Source organism: Pristiophorus japonicus, chromosome 3 (genome assembly GCF_044704955.1).
Source record: "Pristiophorus japonicus isolate sPriJap1 chromosome 3, sPriJap1.hap1, whole genome shotgun sequence".
Classification (NCBI taxonomy): domain Eukaryota; kingdom Metazoa; phylum Chordata; class Chondrichthyes; family Pristiophoridae; genus Pristiophorus; species Pristiophorus japonicus.
The window spans coordinates 234,023,275-234,049,782 of NC_091979.1; the positions used below are offsets into that span (position 1 = coordinate 234,023,275).

General features: G+C 49.7%; 1 protein-coding gene across 1 annotated transcript in view; it reads left to right on the forward strand.

Annotated features, from left to right (window-relative positions):
* The first annotated feature begins 4,883 nt into the window (after positions 1-4,883).
* The window catches only part of LOC139255456 (A-type potassium channel modulatory protein KCNIP2), a 137,410-nt gene continuing 115,785 nt past the window's right edge, over positions 4,884-26,508 (forward strand). The window contains exon 1 of the mRNA XM_070873936.1: positions 4,884-5,001. Within this exon, the coding sequence (XP_070730037.1) occupies positions 4,884-5,001 (118 nt within the window). The remainder of the gene's footprint in view (positions 5,002-26,508) is intronic.

Genomic DNA, 26,508 nt, shown 5'->3' on the forward strand with positions numbered 1-26,508 from the left:
GACGTTCTTACTATTGAGGGAGTGCAGCGAAGGCTCACCAGACTGATTCCAGGGATGGCTGGACTGACATATGAGGAGAGACTGGATCAACTGGGCCTTTATACACTGGAGTTTAGAAGGATGAGAGGGATCTCATAGAAACATGTAAGATTCTGATGGGACTAGACAGGTTAGCTGTGGGAAGAATGTTCCCGATGTTGGGGAAGTCCAGAACCAGAGGACAAGTCTTAGGATAAGGGGCAGGCCATTTAGGACTGAGATGAGGAGAAAATTCTTCACTCAGAGAGTTGTTAACCTGTGGAATTCCCTGCTGCAGAGAGTTGTTGATGCCAGTTCATTAGATATATTCAAGAGGGAGTTAGATAGGGTCCATATGGCTAAGGGGATCAAGGGGTATGGAGAAAAAGCTAGTAAGGGGTACTGAGAGAATGGTCAGCCATGATCTTATTGAATGGTGGTGCAGGCTCGAAGGGCCAAATGACCTACTCCTGCATCTATTTTCTATGTTTCTATGTAATGGATACTGATCCTGTTTCGAAAATTGGTTAATCGTAACCTTGTAGTCTCCACAAATCATGACAGTGCCATCACTCTTCAACACAGGAACAATGGGACTAGCCCACTCATTAAACTCGACTGGTGATATGATCCCTTCACGCTGGAGTCTGCCAAGCTCAATTTCAACCTTCTCCCTCATCATGTGCGGAACAGACCGAGCTTTTTGATAGACAGGCCTTGCATTGGAGTCCAGGTGAATCTGCTCCCATAAAATTACCAATGCCCGGTTCAAACAAAGAAGAAAACTTTTTCAATACTTGAGCACACGAAGTATCATCCACTGTGGACAACATCTTGACATCATTCCAGTTCAGCTTGATTTTCTCGAGCCAATTTCTGCCAAACAGCATTGGACCATTACCTGGGACGATCCATAATGGTAGCTCGTGAACCAGACCGTCATATGACACCTCGATTGCTGCACTGCCGAGCACCGGTATGAGTTCCTTAGTGTAAGTACGCAACCTGGCATTGACTGGACTCAGCTTCGGTTTCGCAGCCTTAGTGTCCCACAGCTTGTTGAATGTCCTTTGGCTCATTATTGACTGGCTCGCACCCGTGTCCAGCTCCATTGATACAGGCAGGCCATTCAGCTTCACATTAACAACTATTGGCTGGCTCTTGTTCAGGAACGAATACAGTCCATTCACTTCCTCCTCGGGTTGCATATCCGGGCCATCACTGAACTGGTCCTCATCAACCACGTGGTGAGCCGCACCACGCTTGTGGACACATCCTGTGAAGATGCCCCACTTTCAAACATCCATTGCATGAGTATTGTCTAAACCGACACTGACGAGGCCGATGATTGCCCCCACAACGCCAACAGGGTGAAATCTGGTTCAAACCAGTTGGCGGGCTCTGAGCAGCGTCAGGTTTCGCGTAAGCAGCTCTGCCCGAAGACGACGCCATCTTGTTTACAGTACTTGCTGTGGAACTCTGACTCATTGATGATATCTGCCTCAAATTATCATCCGTCGTCATGCATGCCTGGGCAGTTGCGATGGCCTTTTTCAAATCCAGCGTCTCTGCAGCCAACAACTTCCGGAGGATCGCATCATGGCTGATGCCTATCATGAAGACATCACGCAGCATGTCTTCCAGCATGTTCCTGGACTTACACGGCTCAGCAGGTCGGCGACAAATCCCGACACGTCCTGGCCTTCAGCACAAATATGCGTGTAGAAACGGTAGTGTGATATGATGATTCCCCTCTTTTGGCTTCAGATGATTACCCACCAATGTATACAATTCCTCGTACCCTTTTTCCACTGGAAGTACAGGCGAGAGAAGATTCATGAGGCCATAAATTTTCGGACCACAAACGGTGAGAAGAACTGCCCTGCACTTAACTGCATAGGCCTCTACCTCCATGCCGTTGGCCACAAAATACTGATCCAGGCGGTCGACAAAATCTGCCCAATCCTCGCCCTCAACGAATCTCTCCAGCATTCGAACAGTGTCCATTGTGCATGTGAAGGTTCTTAAATTACCTCGTCACCAATTGTAATGACTCAAGAATCTGGTTACTGTAAACTCACTCGGGTGCAACCTGATCCATCTTTATTCCAGCTCAAGGGTGCCTGCGTGACAAAGACACCCAGCTTATATACAGGTGACCAAGCTCACATGCCACATGCGTACAACCCGATGACCTCCGACCGCGGCGCCCTCAGGTGTCTGGTGACCCCCAAGCATTAATACATAACAGACAGATACATCTGCGACAGGTAGATTGGTGAGAACGAGGTCAAGTAGGTTTTTCCCTTGTATTGGTTCTCTCGCCACCTGCTGCAGGCCCAAACTGAGTGGCTTGCTAGGCCATTTCAGAGGGCAGTTAAGAGTCAACCAGATTGCTGTGGGTGTGGAGTCACCTATAGACCAGACCAGGTAAGGACAACAGATTTCCTTCCCTGAAAGACATTAGTGAACCAGTTGGGTTTTTATGACAATCTGGTAAGTTTCATGGTCACCATTACTGATACTATCTTTTTTACTCCAGATTTATTTAATTAATTAAAATTAAATACCCCAGCTGCCATGGTGGGATTTGAACTCATATCTCCCGATCATTAGTCCCAGCTTCTGGCTTGCTAGCCCAGTAACATAGCCATGATGTTGGCAGTGTGAGTGTGTGTGATATTACTGACAGACTGTGACCCACGCAGGAGTCCAGGTCACGGAAAGGTTGAGCATTAGACGCCCTCTACACTTCTGGTGTCTTAGTTTATTACATCAAGCTTTTCTATTTTATTTATTGCAATATAAACAAAAGCATTGCATTTATATAGTACATTTAACGTAGTGAAACATCCCAAGATGCTTCACAGGCAATTTATCAAACCAAACTGACACCGAGCCACACAAGGAGATATCAGGGCAGGTGACCAAAAGCTTGGTCAAAGAGGTAGGTTTAAAGGCACGTCTTAAAGGAGGAGAGAGAGGCGGAGAAGTTTAGGGAGGGAGTTCCAGAGCTTAGGGCCTCGGCAGCCGAAGGCACGGCCACCAATGGTGGAGCGATTAAGATCGGGAAAGAGGCCAGAATTGGAGGGGCGCAGAGATCTCGGGGGGTTGTGGGGCTGGAGTAGATTACAGAGATAGGGAGGGGCGAGGGCCTTGGAGAGATTTGAAAACAAGGATGGGAATTTTAAAATCGAGGCGTTGCCAGACCGGGAGTCAATGTAGGTCAGTGAACACAGGGGATGATGGGTGAGTGGGATTTGGTGCAAGTTAGGACTCGGGCAGCCGAGTTTTGGAAAACCCTGAAAAAATATTGCCTATTAACAGAGAAAGGAGAGGTAAACATGTCAGGCAGTGTCCCTGGATCGGTATCGGAGAGTGACTGAGTCAAACAGCGAATGGGTGGGCGGGGTGTACAGCAAGTAAAGGGAGGAGGTGCAACGTGACAGATATCTGTGCAAAGAGGCTGCAAATGGGGTTAACAACCATCCCGGACTTTTACCTGTTCACGAGTTTTGCTGTAGCGCTCTGTCTCTCTCCAACATGGGCACAAATTACATTTCTTCTTCAGGGGCTGAGACCGCTGTTGTGTGCTTCCTGCTCTTTTTGTTCTTATTCCACTGTTCGTTCAGATGAGATGTTAAACTGAGGCCCCGTCTGCTCTCTCAGGTGGACATAAAAGATCCCGCGGCATTATTTTGAAGAGCAGGGGTGTTATCCCGGTGTGCTGGAGCCAATATTTATTCCTCAATTAATATCACCAAAACAGATGATCTGCTCATTATCACAGTACTGTTTGTTTGAGCTTGCTGTGCACAAATTGGCTGCTGCATTTCCCACATTACAACAGTGACTACACTCCAGAAGTACTTCATTGGCTGTAAAGTCCTTCCTTCCTTCCCTCGCTCCCTCCCTTCCCTCCCCTCCCCTCCCCTTCCTTCTGCAAGATTTTTATTTTAACCCATCCTTTAGATCTTATGCTTCAAGTTTCCAGATCTGAGGATTGTGGGCTTCTTGCCCTTCGCCAAGCCACACAGCAACTTTAATCAGAAGCCCCTTCCCAGGAAAGCCCCTTTCCCAGGAAAGGCTGCCGAAATGCCACATTAGAGTAGGGGTGCTGAGATCACTTGGCTGGCAGCCATGCTCCTTCTACACACAACATGCCCAGGGGGATCGCACTCAGTCAGCGAGAGTTTGAGAAGCACAAGGTCCAGGCACGGAAATGTCTGCAAGTGATAAATGCTGTTCTCTCATCTTCTGGGGTAGCTGATAGTTCAGTCCGACAGCCTTGCTGTGTTTCACTCTGTGTGTCTTTGTCTCTCACTCAGTGTCTCTCTGGGTCTCTTCTGCCTGTCTCTCTGTGTGTCCCTAATTCTTGTGTGTGTATCTCTCACTGTGAATCTCTCTCTCTTGTGTGTCTCTGAGCATCTCATTCTTTGTGTGTCTCTCTCTCTCTGTGCCTCATTCTGTGTCTCTCGCTCTATCTGTGGCTCGTTCTATATCTCTCAATCTTGTGTGTCTTTCTGTGTCTCTCACTGTGAATCTCTCACTCTTGTGTGCCTCTTACTATCTCTCTGACTCGTGTCAGTATATCTCTGACTGTGTGTGTATGTGTGTGTCTGTGTCAGTATATCTCTGACTGTGTGTTTGTGTCTGTGTCAGTATATCTCTGATTCTGTGTGTGTGTCTGTGTCAGTATATCTCTGATTCTGTGTGTGAGTCTCTATGTTAGTATATCTCTGACTGTGTGTATGTGTGTCTCTGTGTCATTATATCTCTGACTCTGTGTGTCCATTACTCCCGGCCCCCTCCTGCCTCGCTGCCCCATGTGCAGCCCGACCCCTGGGAGACAGCAGACATTTGGAATGGGTGTAAATACTGAGTGGGAGTCTGAAGGATTGCAAACGCTGGGGATTGTATTTCTTGCTGCAAGTTCTCTGAAACTCTTGCACTTCCTGGGACTGATTGACTTCTCCGGTGAAGGTAGGAACAAGCTGCAAACACAAAGTATTTATCAATGTCTAGCCTTTCCAGGTTAACCCAGTTTAAGGTCCTTTAAAACTCTAAATATATCCGAACATATCCTTGTAAACATTACCCTCATTTCAGCTGCAGATTTCATTTAAACGTCTTTATCTAGTTATTTTGAAAAGTTTATTGCAATTAAGTTTCACTTTGCTGCACCCCTCCCCCGTCCAGCCACTGACACTTGATTCTGGTTTGAACTTGCTGTATCTCCTGCGTGGGAACAGGAGGAGGCCATTCAGCTCCTTGAGCCTGTTCCGCCAGTCAATGAGATCACAGCTGATCTACGAACTAACTCCATCTACCTGCCTTGGTTCTGTAACCCCTAATACCCTGACCTAAAAAAAACCTATTAATCTCAATTTTCAATTGACCCCCAGCTTCGACAGCTTTTTGGGGAGGAGTGTTCCAGATTCCCACTGCCCTTTGTGTCATGTATCTTACATTATTATATATAACTGTATCCTAACATGCTATACATGACTGTAATAAGATATGACCTGTAACCACCAGCATACCTTACCACCAGGGGTGCACTTGCAAGAGACAGGTATATAAGGACAGGTCTCAGGCAAGTGCAGCATTCCAGAGTGTGAAATAAAGGTGCAGGTCCAGAGTGACCTTGACTTCACTACATGCCTCGTGTGAATCTGTACTGAGGGGACAGGACTTTACACTTTGTGTGAAGAAGTGCTTCCTGACATCACCCCTGAACGGCCTGGCTCTAATTTTAAGGTTACGCCCCCTTGTCCTGGACTCCCCCCACCAGAGGAAACAGTTTCTCTCGATCTCCCCTATCAACTCCTTTAATCATCTTGAACACCTCAATTAGATACCCCCCTAATCTTCTCTATTCTAGGGAATACAAACCTAGTCTGTGCAACCTGGCCTCATAATTTAACCCTTTCAGCCCCCAGTATCATTCTGGTGACCCTACCCTGCTCCCCCTCTGAGGTAAATATATAATTCCTGAGGGGCGGGGCCCAGAACACCCCTGCCCATCTGATCGTTAGTCTGGGGGGACGGGGGATTAAACTATATTTGATGTGGGACAATCAGCCCATCAAATGAATCTTTGGCTGTAATGATCTTCTCATTATCTTGTTGGAAGGATATTTGGCTCCCTCCAGTCAGTGTCCTGAGCCCAGATTACTGGGCAGGGCCTCAGTCAGTGTCAGCTGTGGTTCAGTGGGTAGCACCCTCACCTCTGAGTCAGAAGGTCGTGGGTTTAAGTCCCACTCCAGGCACAAAAATCCAGGCTGACACTCCCAGTGCAGTGCTGAAGGAGTACTGCACTGTTGGAGATGCTGTCTTTCGGGTGAGACATTAAACCGAGGCCCCGTCTGCGCTCTCCGGTGGGTGTAAAAGATCCCATGGCACTATTTCGAAGAAGAGCAGGGGAGTTCTCCCTGGTGTCCTGGGGCCAATATTTATCCCTTAATCAACATCATAAAAACAGATTAAGCTGGTCATTATCACGTTGCTGTTTGTGGGAGCTTGCTGTACGCAAATTGAGTGCTGCGTCTCCCACATTACAACAGTGACCACACTCCAAAAGTACTTCATTGGCTGTAAAGGGCTTTGAGACGTCTAGTGGTCGTGAAAGGCACTATTTTAATGCAATACTTTCTTTTATATTAAATATTATTGCTCACTAATACTTGTTTTGAGGGACAACACTACTTGACTCTGCTTGTGATCTGTGATCCCGCTGGCCTATGATCACACCGTGTCAGCAGTCTAGAAAACAAAAAAGAAAGACATATTTGCATTTATATAGCACCTTTCCTGACCTCAGGGCATCCCAAAGAGCTTCACAGCCAATGAAGTACTTTTGAAGTGGAGACTCTGTTGTAATGTGGGAAACGCAGCAGCCAATGGCGCGCAGCAAGCTCCCACAAACAGTAATGTGATAATGACTGGATCATCTGTTATATTATGTTGATTGAGGGATAAATATTGGTCCAGGACACTGGGGATAACTCCCTTGCTCTTCTTCAAAATAGTGCCATGAGATTTTTTTACGTCCATCTGAGAGAGCAGACAGGCCCTCAGTTTAACGTCTCATCCGCAAGTCAGATCACACTATCTTCTTCCTTCGTATGGCAGTAGCAAAGCAAATCAAATGTCAGTATCTAAGTCGGATATCCAGGCCAAAGTTTCCGGTGTAACAGCATGGATATCTTGTAGGCTTAGGCTGCCTGTAAATTCCCTCTGAGGGCAATGTTCGATGATGAGCTCCAGGGTCTGATTAGGAGCTCCACAGTTGCATGATGGTTATTGTTTAATCTTCCACCGATGGAGAAGGTGGCACCATCGACCATGGCCGGTTCTGAGGCGGTTGATGGTTGTCCACTGTTTGCGAGGAAGGTTTGATCTTTCAGGTTGTACTGTGGGGCCCTCGATAAGGAATCCATTCCCTATGCCGCAGTTCTTCCAAGCATTTCGCTCTCAGTCATCGAGGCTGAGGGGAGATCGCTGAAGGGCTTCGGCGGCGGTCCAAAATGGCCTTCTAGATTTGAGATGGATTGGTGGTAGGTTGTTCCAGTCGGCCTGCATCGGCAGGTCTTTGCTGGTGTAGTGGTTGTATTCTCTGGAGATTGCATATTCCGGCGTAAGTGTGGTGGTGCAATGTTTATCAGCACTGGCAGCCAAGGTCTTGGTGTCGATAAAAGAATACCGGTGATAATTCTCAGAGTAGAATTCAGCCGGACATCAGCGGGTTTAACATGCGGAGTCAATAGCCATGCCGGAGAGCAGTACTTCGCTGTAGAGTACACCAGGGCGAGTGCTGCCGTACCGAGGGTTTGAGCGTCGGCTCCCCATGTAGATCCGGCCAGTTTCTGGATCATGTTGACCGGACTCTTTAATTTCTTCCCGAGGTTCTGGAGATGTTGTCTGTATGACCAGGTGTGATCAAGCATGACTCTGAAATAGGAGGGTTTTTTGGCATGGTTTACCTCTGCACCGCAAAGGGAGACTTTCGAAGCTGGGTTTGCTTAATGGGTGTCGAGGTGGAATGTCGAAGTGACAGTCTTTTGCGGGTTTGGCCTCCATCCTCGGTAAATCACTGGTCAGGGTCTCCTTGGTGACGGGCAATGTCATCAGCGTATATAAACTTGCAGGACTCTTGTTTCAGGCAGGTCACTGGTGTAAACGTTGAATAACATGGGAGCCAGGACAGAACCTTGTGGGAGTCCGTGGTTCAATGTCCAATATCTGCTATGATTACACTGTGTAATTCTGGGATCGCACTGTGTAGTAGTCACTCTGCCAATAGAATGGAAAAGGAGGGAGACAATAAAGGATGACATAAGGACAGTAGAGAGATTGGAAGATCAGGAAGTAGAATCAATTTGGATGGATATAAGGAATAACAAGGGGCAGAAAACACTGGTGAGAGTCGTTTATAGACCTCCTGTCAGTAATATACAGGCCCCCTGTCAGTCGTATATACGCCCCCAGTCAGTAGTATATAGGCCCCCCCCTCCCCTCTTGTCAGTAGTATATAGCCCCGTCAGTAGTATATAGGCCCCCTGTCAGTAGTATGACAGAGGGCCTATATACTATGTAGTGGGTAAAATGATGGAATCAATTATTAAGGATGTCATAGCAGCGCATTTGGAAAGAGATGACATGATAGGTCCAAGTCAGCATGGATTTGTGACAGGGAAATCATGCTTGACAAATCTTCTGGAATTTTTTGAGGATGTTTCCAGTAGAATGGACAAGGGAGAACCAGTTGATGGTGTATTTGGACTTTCAGAAGGCTTTCGACAAGGTCCCACACAAGAGATTAATGTGCAAAGTTAAAGCATATGGGATTGGTGGTAGTGTGCTGACGTGGATTGAGAACTGGTTGGCAGACAGGAAGCAAAGAGTAGGAGTAAATGGGTACTTTTCAGAACGGCAGGCAGTGACTAGTGGGGTACCGCAAGGTTCTGTGCTGGGGCCCCAGCTGTTTACATTGTACATTAAAGATTTAGACGAGGGGATTAAATGTAGTATCTCCAAATTTGCGGATGACACTAAGTTGGGTGGCAGTGTGAGCTGCGAGGAGGATGCTATGAGGTTGCAGAGTGACTTGGATAGGTTAGGTGAGCAAATGCATGGCAGATGAAGTATAATGTGGATAAATGTGAGGTTATCCACTTTGGTGGTAAAAACAGAGAGACAGACTATTAACTGAATGGTAACAGATTCGGAAAAGGGGAGGTGCAACGAGATCTGGGTGTCATGGTACATCAGTCATTGAAGGTTGGCATGCAGGTACAGCAGGCGGTTAAGAAAGCAAATGGCATGTTGGCCTTCATAGCGAGGGGATTTGAGTACAAGGGCAGGGCGGTGTTACTACAGTTGTACAGGGCCTTGGTGAGGCCACACCTGGAGTATCTTGAATTGTGTAATGAGAAATGGTTTGTTGTGTCCTTGGATGCTCTAATAATGACTCCACGAGGCAGTGTGTTGTACTTGAACTGTAGTGACCTTAGTCCTTTATTTGTTAACTCTAGAGGATCACACCTGGTTGCCTGCCTTTTATACTAGGCCAGGCACACCTGTACAGGTAACCTACAAGTCTCCCACTGCTGTGCCTTCTGGTGGTACACCTTGTGATAGTACCAACAATAGCCATGGAGGATACATGACATCACTCTTCCCCAAGCCTTCAGTGCAAATTGCCTCTGCATTGATAGAGCTAAGCCCAGAGCACAATCTGAGCTCCATCTGGTTGACCCTTGGCAGGTCGTTTCAATCTTGGGTGAGTGGTTGGTGCAGTAGAGTGCTGATGGTCGCTGTTTGTGTGTGTCCCTGACCACTCCATTCTTCCCCCACCACATATAGATTATGCCGGAGGTTCATTGCATTCATATACATTCATATACAGTCAAGTTCAGAAAACAAGTTTGAATTACATTTGTAGTTCCGTTGTGAGACAAGTATGCTAGACTGGTGAGATACATTATCGATGCGGTGACCAGTACGTAAGGACAAACTAGTTCCAGAACTGCTGGATGGTGTCCCTGCAGTCTGGTGGCGGCGCGGTGCCCAGTGCTGGCAATGGGAACCCAGTTGGCTCAAGTTGCCTGCTCTTGGGGCAGTTGCCGTGGTTCCTAGTGTTGGGCAGGTTCACAGATGTCGGTGACCTTCCTGTCCTTTCTTTGCACCCTGGGTCGCTGCTGCTCCCTGAGGAGCTGTCGTCTAGCAGTGCACAGGGGACTGCTGACTCGCTGGCCTGGGCGTTGTTTGGTTTGGGATCCTGGCCGGTCCTGGTCCCCTTTGGGGGGACTGTAGCAGGTGACCTTTCGTTTCCAGGTATGGCCTTGGTGGCGATGGGGTCTGGAGGCTGCACCTGAGCACAGTTTGCTCTTTCAGGCTTGTGGCAGTTGGTGCCATCGGGTGCCTGAGAGGTGGAGCTGATCAGGGGCAGGGTATCGATACCGGTGCCGGTGCCCTCCCGAGATCGCTTGCTCTGCAGCTTGTGTGTATTGGCTGTGTACAGTTGAAATCCTACATCGCACAACTTTTCATTTCTTGTTGTGAATACTCTGTAGCTCCGATCGCGTGACTTTTTCTCGCTGGTTGCATGTATTCAATTCTGATCATCAATTCGACATTTTATATGATCGCGTGACTTTTCCTTGCTTATTACATGTACACAACTCTGATCATCAGTTATACATTTTACTTCTAACTTACAGTTACTATTACATTGCTTGAGTGTGTGGAACTGTCCCTTTAATTGTAGTGGGTTGCAGGCCTCCTTTAAGAGAGCCTTGCTATCTTTACCCCAATCCTCTTCTTCGTTTGGTGCCATGTGTTGCTCCATCAGCGCTGCACCTCGTGGTCTGGCCGCGGCCATCTTTTTCTTCAGCACCTCACCTCAAGGTTTGGGCGCCATCTTTCCTCCATCCACGATGTCGACTGCGGTGATCCTCTTCTCCCTGGGTTCTGCCACCGAAGCTGGGAAGTCGCCTTTGGATCCGATTTTCTTCCTCTGGAGTCTTGCCACTGGAGCCTGGAAGGTGCGTTCGGGTCGGCTCAGCTGCAGTCGTGCTGAGCCTCGGGTGCTGTGCTGGTCTGCTCTCTGGTGCTGGGTCCACCCTCAAGTGAGGGCTCGCTATGCCTCCGAATGCGAAGGACGTCGATCGCTGCAGGGGTGAAGTCTTCCCACTTCCAATGGATCTTCTGCCGAGCAGCGTTGGTCCATCACCTGCAACAATTCACAGAGGTAACTTGTACACTGCGCCATCATGGAGTACCTTTACATTCACGCTACCAACGACTGGGATAAGTTTATCGGTGTAGTTGCACAGCTTTGCCTGAACCAGGACCAACTTGGGTCGTTCAGCTTGATTGTCCCATAGCCTCTCAAAGGCTTCTTGATTCATTACTTACTGACTCGCCCCCGTGTCCACTTCCATGAAGACTGGAACGCCATCTATCTCGACTTCCATCCTCAACGGGGAACACTTGGTGGTGCAGGTAAACATGCTATATACCTCATCGTGGGGCTGAGCTGCCTCTCTGCCTATCATTACAGAATCCACACTGGATTCATGGTCATCTGCACACTCTTCATCAATACAGTGAGTCATATTTCTCTTACACATTCGCTGGAGGTGGCCCTTTGTGCTGCAGCCCTTACATACATTGTCTTTAAAGCTGCACTGGTGAGCCATGTGATTCCCTCCACAACGCCAGCATGGAGCTTCTCGATCAGCCCCCCGCTCCCTCGACGGACTCTGAGTTAAGGGACTCAAAGAGGCCTGTTCTCTCTCCCCTGAGAGGGTTCGCGTTCTACAGTCCAGCCTCTAAAAGGCGCCACTCAGTGCACAGTACCTGCCGGGTTTGAGTCCTGAGGGTGAGTCATCTGCCTAGAGCCGCAGGTCGAGATCATGAATGCCTGGCTTAGAGTTGGCCTTCTGCAGTGTGACTGTGGTATCCGTCGACAGTAGCTTATGAAGAAGGCCCTCATGGCCGATTCCAATGACAAATATATCCCGCAGCGCTTCGTTGAGGTGATTGCCGAAAGCACACGGTGCCGCCAGCCTCCTGAGATCTGTGGCATATTTTGCGGTTTCCTGGCCCTCAGGCCGTCGGTGGGTGTAGAACCAGTGTCTGGCTGTGAGGATGCTCTCCTTGGGTTTGAGTTGCTCATAGATCAGGGTTACGAGCTGCTTGTATGTCTTGGTTGTTGTCTTCACTGGTGCCAGCAAGTCCCCGACGAGGCCATAGACAGTGGGCCCACAGCTGGTTAGCAGGATAGCTCTGCGCTCATCAGCCAGTGTGGCCGGGTCGTCTTCTACCAGGTCATTTGCTGTAAAGAAACGGTCGAGCCGCTCCACTCCACAAAGGCATCCCAATCATCACCATCGGTGAACTGCTGCAACATACAAGGGAAGCCATTTTCGTGTGAAAGTTCGTAATCTCGTCGCCAATTGTTGTGTCCTTGGATGTTCTAATAATGACTCCATGAGGCAATGTGTTGTACTTGAACTGTAGTGAACTTAGTCCTTTATTTGTTAACTCCAGAGTGAGGATCACACCTGGTGGCCTGCCTTTTATACTAGGCCAGGCACACCTGTACAGGTAACCTACAAGTCTCCCACTGCTGTGCCCTCTGGTGGCACACCTTGTGATAGTACCAACAGTAGCCATGTAGGATACATGACAGGATTAATTAGCATTCTCATAGTAAAGGACCCTCTGGGGCAGAGTGATCATAATACGATAATATTTCACTCCCAAACTCAATGTGAAATTTTAAGTCCAAAACTATAGTCTGAAACTTAAATAAAGCCAATTACATAGATATGAGGGGCGGGTTGGCTAAGCTAGATTGGGAAATTAGATTAAAAGGTTTGAAATGCTCAACAAATATACATTCCATTGAGAAATAAATACTCCATGGGAAAAGTGATCTATCTGTGGCTAACTAAAGAAGTTAAGGATTGCATTAGATTAAAAGAAGAGGCTTACAATGTTGCAAAGAATAGTAGTAAGTCCGAGGATTAGGAGTGCTTCAGAAACCAGCAAAGGATGACCAAAAAATTGATTAAAAAGGGAGAAAATAGAATATGAGAATAAACCAACAAGAAATATAAAAACAGATTGTAAGAGCTTCTAAAAAGGAAGAGAGTAGCAAAAGTAAACATTGGTCCCTCAGAGGCTAAGGCAGGAGAAATTATATTGGGGAATAAGGAAATGGCAGAGGCAGAGATAGTTTGTATCTGCCTTCACAGTAGAAGACACAAAAATCATAGCTAAAATGGTGGCGAACCAAGGGTCTAATGAGGGCGAGGAACTTAATGTAATTGATAATAAGTAGAGAAGAAGTATGAGAGAAACTAATGGGGCTCAAAGCCGACGGCCTACATCCTCGGGTTTTAAAAGAAGTGGCTGCAGAGATAGTGGATGCATTGGTTTTGATCTTTCAAAATTCCATCGATTCTAGAAAGGAGGGAGAGAGAAAACAGGGAACTACAGGCCAGTTAGCCGAATATTAGGCGTCGGGAAAATATTGGAATCCATTATTAAAGAAGTGGTAACAGGGCACTGAGAAAATTATATCATTAGGCAGAGTGAACATGGTTTTATGAGGGGGAAATTTTGTTTAACAAATTTGTTAGAGATTTTTGAGGATGTAACTAGCAGGGTAGATAAAGGGGAACCAGTGGATGTAGTATATTTGGATTTCAAAAGGCATTCAATAAGGTGCCACATAAAAGGTTGTTACGCAAGACAAGGGGTCCTGGGGTAAGAGGTAATATATTAGAATGGATCGCGGATTGATTAATGGACAGAAAACAGAGAGTAGGAATAAACGGGTCTTTTTCAGGTTGGCAGGCTGTAACTAGTGGGTGCCACAGGGATCAATGCTGGCGCCTCAGCTATTTACAATCTATATTAATGACCTTGATGAAAGGACCGAGTGCAATGTATCTAAGTTTGCTGACATTACAAAGCTAGGTGGGACAGTAAGCTGTGAGGAGAACACAACGCATCTGCAAAAGGGATATAGATAGACTAAGTGAGTGGGCAGTAAGGCGGCAGATGGAGTATAATGTAGGGAAATGTGAGGTTATTCACTTTGGTAGGAAGGATAGAAAAACAGAATATTTTTTAAATGGGGAGAAACTATTAAATGTTGGTGTTCAGAGAGATTTAGATGCCCTCGTATAGGAAACACAAAGAGTTAGCATGCAGGTACAGAAAGCAATTAGAAAGGCAAATGGCATGTTGGCCTTTATTGCAAGGGGCTTGGAGTAAGAGGGGCCGGGAGTAAGAGGGGCCGAATTTGCCCCTCCCGATAAGGCCTCTAACCGCCGGAAAGTGGTGGTCACGGGACGGCGCAGAATGGCCGCTGACTCGCCATGGAAGGGCCGCCATTTTGTAAATTGCCCAACCTCAGGAGCGGAGCGGTGCCATGTTATTTTTTTTTGTCGGCAGACTGCCAGGTCGGGCCCGGCAATTATGCCCCCCCCGGGGTTCAGCTGGGCTGCCAACAGGAAGCCTGACACGCACCCCTTCTTGGGTGCCAGGCTGCTAGCCCGGCCGAAACCCTTCCCTGGTGGCCCAGTGGGGCCCAAGTTTAACCGACTGCAGAGCTTGCAGTGGCCCTCCCCTTTAAGGAGAGGGAGGTTGTGACACGTTAGCACGGGGCTGATTGGTCGGAGCGGCTGAGAGGGCACTGCCCTCTCCGCATTCGACCAAAACACTTTAACAAACGGTAGGTGCGCACCATTTCTGGCGGGGGGGCAATTTCTACCCACCATGTCCTGCTGTACAGGGCCTTGGTGAGACCACACCTGGAGTACTGTGCACAGTTTTGGTCTCCTTATCTAAGGAAGAATATATTTGACTTGGAGGCAGTGCAACGGAGACTGATTCCTGGGCTGAGAGGGTTGTCCTATGATGAGAGATTGTGTAGAATGGGCCAAGATGCTCTGGAGTTTAGCAGAATGAGAGGTGATCACATTGAAACATACAAGATTCTGAGGGGGATTGACAGGGTAGATGCTGAGAGGATGTTTCCCCCTGACTGGAGATTCTAGAACCAGGGGTCACAGTCTCAGGATAAGGGGTTGGTCATTTAGGACTGAGATGAGGAAGAATTTCTTCACTCAGCGGGTAGTGAATCTTTGGAATTCTCTGCCCAGAGGGCTGTGGAGGCGCAGTCGTTGAGTATATTCAAGGTGGAGAGCAATAGATATTGGAGTCTAGGGGAAATCGAGGGATATGGGGATCGGGCAGGAAAGTGGAGTTGAGATAGATCAGCCATGATCTTATTGAGTGGCGGAGCAGGATCGAGGGGCTGAATGGCCGACTCCTGCTTCTAATTCTTATGTTTTATTTTCTTATAGTTTATGATCATATTGTGTCAGAGTCTTTGTGGTCATTCTTTGAAATCTCAGTCACACACTCGTATCCTATCCCTCTTTATTGTGTTATTCTCCAGATTGGTCTTTTACGAACAGCTTGAGTAAGCCTGCTCGACAGTGTTGATATTTTTCACCATTTGATTTTGAGCGCAGATTGTTTTAATCTTGTATATTTGAATCTATTTTGAATGTGTATATAGCGCTGAATGGCCATCGCTTTAACCAGAAGGACACTCCTGCTGTGACACTGGGAGCTTCTCTCCTCTCTGGCTGCAGTACACCCTCTCCATCACTGTCACCTCATGCCTGCTGCAGTTATTAGCAAACTGTATGACCCAGAAAACCACTGCAGGGACCGTGCCTTGTCAGACACATCGCGCTGTCATGTCCTGAGAGACGGCTAGAGACGGGGAGACAGAGACACGGAGATTGACAGAGACAGAGTGAGGGTGAGAGACAGAGAGAGTGAGAGACAGAGAGAGTGAGAGAGAGTGACAAAGTGAGAGAGAGACAGAGAGAGAGACAGCCAACACCAGTGACCGACACAGAAACAGAAGGCACAGAGAGAGGGAAAGTCAGAGAATCAACACACGGAGACACAGATAGGGACGCGTATACATAGAGATAGAGAAAGGTCGGGCAGATACAGAGAGAAAGGGTAGGAGAGGAGAGGGGCACCGAGAGACTGAGACAGAGCGAGACACCAAATGAGATTGGGCACAGAGGGACATAGGGAGAGAGGATAGAGAAAGGGAAGGGGACAGAGAGAGAGATCGAGAGAGTGGGAGGTGTCTGGGGGACCCTGCGCTCTCCAGTGACGTTGGAACGCGGGCAGCGGGTGGGCAGAGGCTGCCCTGTTTCTCGGCACACTCCGGTCTGCTTTCCAAGAGATGGCATTCGTTCCCCAGACAGCTGGAGTCTTGTTCAAAACCATCCGGGTCCTGCTCCCCGGCCGGGCTCGTCAGAGGGGCAAACGTAAGTGCAGCCTTCATTTTATTGCTGGGATTTCCCCGAGGGTGAAGGGGGGGGGGCTGCGATTGGTAACGGCGAGAGCAGACATCTGCCTGGCAATCGCCGCAGCAACCTCTCTCTCCCACTGCTAAACATCTCGTCAGCGAGTTCCGTCACTCCACTCCTGAGGCCCCGGATGCCCCAGAGCGAGCATGGGTCCCAGCGGAAGCGATGGGCCCTGTGCCAAACCCTGATGGTGTTCTCATGCAACTGGGCTCAGCTATGATGCTCTCTGCGGAAGAATAGCTGTCAGCCCCCTGCGGTTCTGGTAAGAGGTCACTGTAGGACGATCAGGATCAGCAACCTTCGGTCAATTTACTCTTAGAAGAAAAACTGGCATTTATACAGCGTCTTTCACAACCCCAGGACGTCCCAAAGCGCTTTACAGATAAAGAAGCACTTTTTGGAGTGTAGTCACTATTGTAATGTAGGGAAATATGGCAATTTGCGCACTGCAAGCTCCCACAAACAGCTGTGCGATAATGAGCAAATAACCTGTTTTAGTGATGTTGATTGAGGGATAAATATTGGTCTCAGGAAACTGGGGATAACTCCCCTGCTCTTCTTCAAAATAGCACCATGGGATCTTTTATGTCCACCCGAGAAGGCCTCGGTTTAACGACTCATCTGAAAGACGGCACCTCCGACAGTGCGGCGCCCCCTCACCACTGCCCCTCATGCAATCAAATAGTTTAGCCGCAGTGAGAATGTTTGGCTTTCCCATCTCAGGATGAGAAGGAGTGGAATGACCTGACACGCAGCAAGTCCTGGAATATTCTGTGAACGGCCTGTGTCGCTGCCTCAAGACAAAGAGCTCTTGTTGTGTTTTGCACTCCCGATACCCGCAATGTGTGGCGATCCTCACAAACAAGGCGTTCTTGGGTTGAATTATTGAGCATCATATTTTTGGCGGAAGATCGGCGAATACTCTAGACAGTGGTTTACGTCAATCTTCCTCCGACGTTTCGCCGACCAATCAGGAGAAGGGCTGAGGAAATTCCCAGTGTATATTTTTAATGGTTTTTTAAAAATCCGTTCCTGGGATGTGGCCGTTCCTGGCAAGGCCGGTATTTATTGCCCATCCTTAATCGCCCCTGGAGAAGGTGGTGGAGAGCTGCCTTCTTGAACCGTTGGGAGTCCGTGTGGTGAAGGTGCTCCCACAGTGCTGTTAGGGAGGGAGTTCCAGGATTTTTACCCAGCGACAATGAAGGAACGGCCGATATATTTCCAAGTCAGGATGGTGTGAACTTGGATGGGAACTTGGAGGTGGTGGTGTTCCCATGCGCCTGCTGCCCTTGTCCTTCTGGGCGGTAGATGTAGCATCGATAGGTTTTATATAAAAAGCAAGACAGACTTGCATTTATATAGCGCCTTTCACGGCCACCTGATGTCTCAATGCGCTTTACAGCCAATGACATACTTTTGGAGTGTAGTCACTGTTGTAATGTGGGATTATAATATATTTCGAGACATAGAATACAAGAGCAGGGAATTTATGCTTGAGCGGTATAAACACTGGTTAGGCCGCAGCTGGAGTACTGTGTGCAGTTCTGGTCACCACGTTACAGGAAAGATGTGATTGCACTAGAGAGAGGGTACAGAGGAGATTTATGAGGATGTTGCCTGGACTAGAGAATTTTTGCTATGAGGAAAGATTGGATAGGCTGGGGTTGCTTTCTTTGGAACAGAGAAGGCTGAGGGGAGACCTTATTGAGGTGTATAAAATTATGAGGGGCCTAGATAGAGTGGATAGGACGGACCTATTTCTCTTAGCAGAGGGGTCAATAACCAGGGGGCATAGATTTAAAGTAATTAATAAGAGGTTTAGAGGGGATTTGAAGGGAAATTTCTTCACCCCGATGGTGGTGGGGGTCTGGAACTCACTGCCTGAAAGGGTGGTAGAGGCAGAAACCCTCACTACATTTAAAAAGTGCTTGGATGTGCACTTGAAGTGCCGTAACCTACAGGGCTACGGACAGAGCTGGAAAGTAGGATTTGGCTGGATAGCTCTTTGTTGGCCGGCGCGGACACGATGGACTGAAATGGTCTCCTTCCGTGCTGTAAATGTCTATGATTCTACGATAATGTATACATACATCTAACACTCAGTCTCCTCAAGGATTGGGGCTAAATCCGGTTCAATGATCTGGCTCCCGCTGTAAGTGCCATCTTTGCACACCCTGGAGTAACTAGTGGGTCACAAACTTTGTTCCCCTGTAATCACCACGGTTTCTGGGGCCGATTGCGCTGGACAGCTCCAGTGATTGACTTGTGGAGGTTTCGAGAACTGAGTTAGGTGTTGCCTCCTCCAGAGGTTGTGACTGACTGAACATAATTCAAAGTGATCGTGACCGTGTCTCGGGGAAAGGAAACGGTTGCAGCTGTTTATGTTCATTCGTTGGATAAGTCACAAATAATCAACGTGGCCAGAAGCCATCTATTTGTAATATGTTGATTGGCCAGAGCGAGAGCGAGGATATTTGGTCACGTTCGATACATCATCTTGTGTCTCTGTTGCCGAACTTTGTCAAACAGAATAAATAAAAGAGGCGATGCTGGAGATCATCAGTCATCATAGGCAGAACCTCGGAATCGAGGAAGACTTGCTTCCACTCTAAACATGAGTCCTTAGGTGGCTGAAGAGTCCAATACGGGAATTACAGTCTCTGTCACAGGTGAGACAGACAATGGTTGGGGGAAAGGCTGGGTGGGACAGGTTTGCCGCACGCTCCTTCCGCTGCCTGCGCTTGGTTTCTGCATGCTATCGGCGATGAGACGCGATGTGCTCAGCGCCTTCCCGAATGCACTTCCTCCACTTCGGGCGGTCTTTGGCCAGGGACTCCCAGGTGCCGGTGGGGAGTCACACTTTATCAAGGAGGCTTTGAGGGTGTCCTTGTAACGTTTCCTTTGCCCACCTTTGGCTAGCTTGCTGTGAAGGAGTTCCGAGTAGAGCGCTTGCTTTGGGAGTCTCGTGTCTGGCATACGGACGATGTGGCCCGCCCAGCGGAGCTGATCAAGCGTGGTCAGTGCTTCAATGCTGGGGATGTTGGCCTGGTCGAGGACGCTAATGTTTCTGTGTCTGTCCTCCCAGGGGATTTGCAGGATCTTGCGGAGACATCGTTGGTGGTATTTCTCCAGCGACTTGTCACACAGCTCATGGTGCGGCCATGCGTTCCCAGAAATCTCTCCTTTAGCTCACATTTCCTGCAAAGGCCATTTCTCCTTTTTAAGCTGGAAGTAGAACTAGTCCCAGCTCCCAGTGAGGGGAAAACAGGGCTGTTTACCCAGCCAAAGATGCTGAATCCTGCTGGGGTATTAAGTATGGGGTAAGGGGGTTATAGGGTCCTGTCAAACGCTCCCAGGACAGGTACAGCACGGGTTAGATACAGAATAAAGCTCCCACTACACAGTCCCATCAAACACTCCCAGGGCAGGTACAGCACAGGTTAGATAGGGGAGTGTACATGGGCTGTGGGAGAAGCAGATGCAAGGAGCCTTTTGTGTCACATACTTTGTTGTTATGGTGACCCAAGAAATGTACCCAAGAAATTAAACAGGAATCAAATATTTATATATAAGTCTGGACAGCAAAAGCCACATGTACAATCTCCTTGAACGCATGTGACTGGGGTCCGCTAATACCTGAAGCAATTGTTTGCATGATGTTATGTTGAAATGTCTCGGTGTTTAAGTGGCTGGTTTACAACATGTGGAGGTGTTCCGCCTCCTGCTGGTGACTGTGTGCACCTTCATGCCTGTGTGTGCATGTTTGTCGCGAGGTTCAGCAAGTAGAGAGGGTGTGTCACTCACTCAGGCCAGACCTGCCTCCTCACCACCACCACCACCTGCCTCTCCTGAAGATCGCAAGTTGATCTGTCGCTATCCTCCTTACTGTCCCAAGCTCGTCATCCCTCTGACTCTCCCTCCCCTTCTGTCTTTCGCTGTCTGTTTTTTAATCTCTCTCAGTCTCTGCGTATCGATCACCCAGCATCCCGCAGTGATATTTACCTGAATGCCCACTGGCTGCAGGGCCACAGCTCAGTGCCCGCTCCATGCTGAGATAGCTGATAGCTGACCCCAGGCAGGAGGGGGAAAAACAGACACGAGTGACCCGCAGCTAGGGAAGAATCAGCCAGCAATCCCACTCCTGGTTGCCGTCTGGTGATTCCCGTCAGGCAGTGAGTGCCACTGAATGCCCGGTAATGGGAGGATCGGGCTGTCAGTGTGAGGCACCCCTGGTCGATCAGCCTGTTGGGAGGACGGCCAGTGCCCGTGGAACCCGTGCCCAATGAGAGCCTGCACCTTCGAGAGAGGAGGGGTTAGCGGGATCACCACACGGACTAGCACCGTGGGAAGCAAACAGAGACAGGCAGCCGACAGCAATCCAGTAACACTGGAACATTAAACACCAGAAACAGTGGCTCGGGAAAGAGTTAAAGACTGTGATCGCGGTAATCACCAAGAGAGGGGACATGAAGAGGCATTCTTTTCTTAAAGCAGTGAATTGTGATCGGAAAGGCGCTGCCTGAAAGGGCAGTGGGAGCAGATTTTAAAGTAACTTTCAAAAGGGATTTGAATAAACATTTGAAAGTGAAACATTTGCAGGGCTGTGGGAAGGGAGCGAGGGGGAGTGAGACTGGGGATAGCACGGGCACGATGGGCCGAATGGTCTGTGCCATACGATTCTATCCTTTGATCACTAAAAACCATCCAACCTCGTTCCTTGTGGTTTCACCCCCCCCTCCCGACCTCGATCAGATCACAACCTCCATCCCACCGGTCCATCTTCCTCCATTTATTCCCCCATTCCTCCTGTTGTCTGTTGTGCGCAATCTGGCCAGAACCCCTCGAAGCCAGCTTTCTGTTTGTCTGAACCCACCCACTGTCCCCGTAGCCCCCCCCCCCCCACTGTCCCTCCCGAAGCACAGGTCTGGCCCGCCGTGTGTGTTGAGCCGCATGGCGTTTCAAGGCCCGCCACGTGCATGCCGGGTGACCGAGTGGAGACAGGCCGCCATCCACGTCACTCACCCACAGGGGGCGCTGGGGAGTCGCCAACTCTGATTGGATGTATTCCTGGAGCTTTCATCACATGACCTTTGCAAGGTATTTGCTTCATGGGTTCTTTGCTGAAGAATTCATAGCAACACCTTGATATTAAGAACTAGGTTGTTTATTAGCAAAAGGTTTAACAATTACACTATACATTACCAGTTCATCCAGCGGACTCAAAACCACCTGCCTCATCGTGGATTCCCCGAACCCAACTGGCTGGGGTTTTATTGAGTCTTGCGAACATCATGTGACTGGCTAAGCCACACTCAACTCAACAGCTCTACAACTATTTTGCTAAAACTTTCAAATCAAGTGCCCCTTTTTTTTTTAAAAAAAGGCACCAAAACCCACAAATTATCAACTAAACATTAAAATTTGGTTGCCGGGGGTGATGATGCATTCCAGCGCCCACCTCTCGCGGAAGGCCGCGAGCGTACTGGTGGGCACCGCCTGCTCCACTTCCAGGGACACCCTGGCGTGATCGTACCAACAGCTCCACAACTCTCTTCATAGGACAAAATTAAACATTTAAGTCAAGTGCCCCCCGATCTGGGGGACACAATACTTTTCACATGCCCTTTTTATTTGGTTTTTTTTGTTGGTTTTTTTTGTGATTTTTGTGGGGTTTTTTGGGCATTAAAATCATATAATTTACAAGTGCCCCCTATAAAAGGGGAGGGGGACACTAAAACCCAGCAATTAAAACAAATTAAACTTTAAAACATAAAATCAAATTAAAATTTGGTTGCCGGGGGTGATAATGCACTCCAGTCCCTCCGGCGCTCACCTCTCGCGGAAGGCCGCGAGCGTACCGGTCGACACCGCCTGCTCCACTTCTAGGGACACCCTGGCGTGAGCGTACCAACAACAGCTCCACAACTCTTTTGATTGGAGAACAAAATTAAACAGTTAAATCAAGTGCCCCCCGATCTGGGGGACACTCCAGACACTTATAACTGCCCTTTTTTCCTTTTTTTTGTATTTTTTGGGGGGGGGGGGGGGGGGGGGTTTGTATTTTTTTTTTGTTTTTTTGCTTTTTTGGGGCACTAAAATCAAAACAAATTTTTTTTCCCAAGTGCCCCCTATAAAAGGGGAGGGGGACACTAAAAACACCGGCAATTAAAACAAATTAAACTTTAAAACATAAAATCAATTTAAAATTTGGTTGCCGGGGGTGATAATGCACTCCAGTCCCTCTGGCGCCCACCTCACGGAAGGCCACGAGCGTACCGGTGGACTCCGCGTGCTCCATCTCCAAGGACACCCTGGCGTGATCGTACCAACAACAGCTCCACAAACCCGTGAGCATGCTCACAGGTGCATTCCATCCAACCTCCAACTGACCCCAACCCCCAACTGACCCCAACCCCACTCCCGCCATTGGTCACCCGAGACGTCCAATCCTGCGGAGCCCTGACTTCCCGCAGCCAATCGGAAAAGTGAACTGAACTCTCGCTCACTCGATTGGATGATTCCCGAGTGCGAATCAAACGGTTCCCCAATCGACGATATTTTTATAACTCCGACAAAAGTGTTCAAACTACATGGAAAAAAAGCAGCAGGCACCATTTTATTTCTCCTGAGCTTTTTGCTGAGTGTGAGAGAGATTTCATTCCTGTAGGATCCCGGGCAGTGAGGGAGGTTTCAATAATCCAGGGTGACAGAGCTCTGTCAAAGGCCCCCTCCGCCCCAACTGGCGACCCTGCCGGTTTAAAGGCACCGACTTAGTATGAAACCATGGAGGATCTAGGGTTAGTTTCCCCCCCCCACCTCGACCCCCCCCCACCTCTCACCCTGCCCCCTCCTCCCTCCCCCCTTCTTGGGACCACTTCAATAGCCCTCCTTCCCACCTCTCCACTCCTGGCTCAAAGATTGTGCCCCGAACAATATGCAGATCAAACAACCAGTCGGCGGGCATTGTCCAATCCAATCATCACTGGATAGTTGCAGAGTGTATAGAATAAGAACATAAGAAATAGAAGCAGGAGTCGGCCATACGGCCCCTCGAGCCTGCTCCGCCATTCAATAAGATCACGGCTGATCTCTACTTTCCCGCCCGATCCCCATATCTCTTGATTCCCCCAGAGTCCAAAAATCTATCGATCTTAGCCTTGAATATATTCAGAGACTCAGCATCCACAGCCCTCTGGGGCAGAGAATTCCAGAGAGTCACAATCCTCTTTTGAAGAAATTCCTCCTCATTGCTGTCTTAATTGGCCTACCCCTTATCCTGAGACTGTGACCCCTGGTTCTAGACTCACCAGCCAGGGGGAAACATCCTCTTAGCATCTACCCTGTCAATCACCCTCAGAATTTTGTATGTTTCAATGAGATCACCCGAGTACAGGCCCATTCTACACAATCTCATCATAAGACAGCCCTCATCCCAGGAATCAGTCTGGCGAACCTTTCTTGCACTGCCTCGAAGATAAGTATATCCTTTCTAAGGTAAGGAGACCAAAGCTGTACACAGTACTCCAGGTGTGGTCTCACCAAGGCCCTGTACAATTGTAGCAAGACTTGGGGCCGAAATTGCCTCTCCTTAGGGTCTGTTACCATCGCAAATCAGTGACCATGCTGCGGAGTGGAGTGGCCGGCGACTTTTCGTGGAATGGCCGCTGCTAGCCCAACTGCCCTTCCAAGTTTTCCCAGTGGCCCCCCCCCCCGCCACCGCTCCACTGCTGTCGATCCGTGGTAAGCGCGTCATCACAATGTGCACCACCGATCTCCGATGGCGACATTCCCCTGGGAAAAGCTTTGGCCCACCCGGCGGTGCCAAAACCTGTTTTTCCCCGATGGTCCAGTGAGGCTATGGCTTTCTGCAACAGGCAGTGCAGCTTCCCTTAAAGGGGAGGGCGCACTGCCGCGGCCGCCATGTTCTTTTTATTGGTCAACTGCCAGGTTGGGCTGACAATTATGCCCCCGGGTTCGGCCGGGCCTCCAATAAGCACCCCCTCTTGGGTGCCAGGCCACTGGCCCGGCCGAAACCCTCACTGGTGGGCCAAAGTTTTTTAAATCGTGGAGGTTCTTCCCTTTAAGTGACACGGCACCACGATGACGTCATTGCGGCGATCACTCCGCACCGCCCCCAACTTCCGCCCCTCAGATGATGTTACCACCCTGTATCCGCCCCTCAGATGATGTCACCGCCCTGTATTCGCTCCTCGTGTAGTCACCGCCCCGTATCCGCCCCTCTCGTGTACTCACCGCCCCGATCGTGTAGTCACCGCCCCGTATCCGCCCCTCTCGTGTACTCACCGCCCCGATCGTGTAGTCACCGCCCCGTATCCGCCCCTCTCGTGTACTCACCGCCCCGATCGTGTAGTCACCGCCCCGTATCCGCCCCTCTCGTGTACTCACCGCCCCGATCGTGTAGTCACCGCCCCGTATCCGTCCCTCTCGTGTAGTCACCGCCCCGTATCCGCCCCTCTCGTGTACTCACCACCCCGTATCCGCCCCTCTCGTGTACTCACCGCCCCGATCGTGTAGTCACCGCCCCGTATCCGTCCCTCTCGTGTACTCACCGCCCCGATCGTGTAGTCACCGCCCCGTATCCGCCCCTCTCGTGTACTCACCGCCCCGATCGTGTAGTCACCGCCCCGTATTCGCCCCTCTCGTGTAGTCACCGCCCTGTATCCGCCCCCATCGTGTAGTCACCGCCCCGTATCCGCCCCTCTCGTGTACTCACCGCCCCGATCGTGTAGTCATCGCCCTGTATCCGCCCCCATCGTGTAGTCACCGCCCCGTATTCGCCCCTCTCGTGTACTCACCGCCCCGATCGTGTAGTCACCGCCCCGTATTCGCCCCTCTCGTGTAGTCACCGCCCCGTATCCGCCCCTCTCGTGTAGTCACCGCCCCGATCGTGTAGTCATCACCCTGTATCCGCCCCCATCGTGTAGTCACCGCCCCGTATCCGCCCCTCTCGTGTACTCACCGCCCCGATCGTGTAGTCACCGCCCCGTATTCGCCCCTCTCGTGTAGTCACCGCCCCGTATCCGCCCCTCTCGTGTACTCACCGCCCCTCTCGTGTACTCACCGCCCCGATCGTGTACTCACCGCCCCGATCGTGTACTCACCGCCCCGTATCCGCCCCCATCGTGTAGTCACCGCCCCGATCGTGTAGTCACCGCCCCGTATCCGCCCCCTCTCGTGTACTCACCGCCCCTCTCGTGTACTCACCGCCCCGATCGTGTAGTCACCGCCCCGTATCCGCCCCTCTCGTGTACTCACCGCCCCTCTCGTGTACTCACCGCCCCGATCGTGTACTCACCGCCCCGTATCCGCCCCCATCGTGTAGTCACCGCCCCGATCGTGTAGTCACCGCCCCGTATCCGCCCCTCTCGTGTACTCACCGCCCCGATCGTGTAGTCACCGCCCCGTATTCGCCCCTCTCGTGTAGTCACCGCCCCGTATCCGTCCCTCTCGTGTACTCACCGCCCCGTATCCGCCCCTCTCATGTACTCACCGCCCCGATCGTGTAGTCATCGCCCTGTATCCGCCCCCATCGTGTAGTCACCGCCCCCATTAGCAGCGACTTCTCGATCCAAGTTAAAAAAAAACAACAAAGAGCAGAATTTTGCTCAAGTGGTGACCTGAACCGCAGCTGCGGTAAAAACCAAACGGGGTGCGTGCGGCGCGCGCCCCGTTTCGGATGGGGAGCAATTTCGATCCTTTACTTTTATACTATACCCCCTTGCAATAAAGGCCAACATTCCATTTGCCTTCCTCTAACTATGACCTCGTGACTTATCTGCTCTTCCTTCCCAACCCTGGTGTCCTGCCCTCTGGTCCTAGAGATAAGAAGGTTTCCAACTCTCCAGGATTGTCCTGGTGTCTCCAGGAATTGGTGACCCAACTCCCAGGCCAGCCCAGGAGAAAATTCATCAGGCGCTTAAAAACAAAACAAAATAGGTTCTGGTTCAACGATTTTCATAGATTCATTACGGCACAGGAGGCCGCCATTTGGCCCATCGAGTCCATGCCGGCTCTCTGTAGAGCAATCCAGTCAGTGCCATTCCCC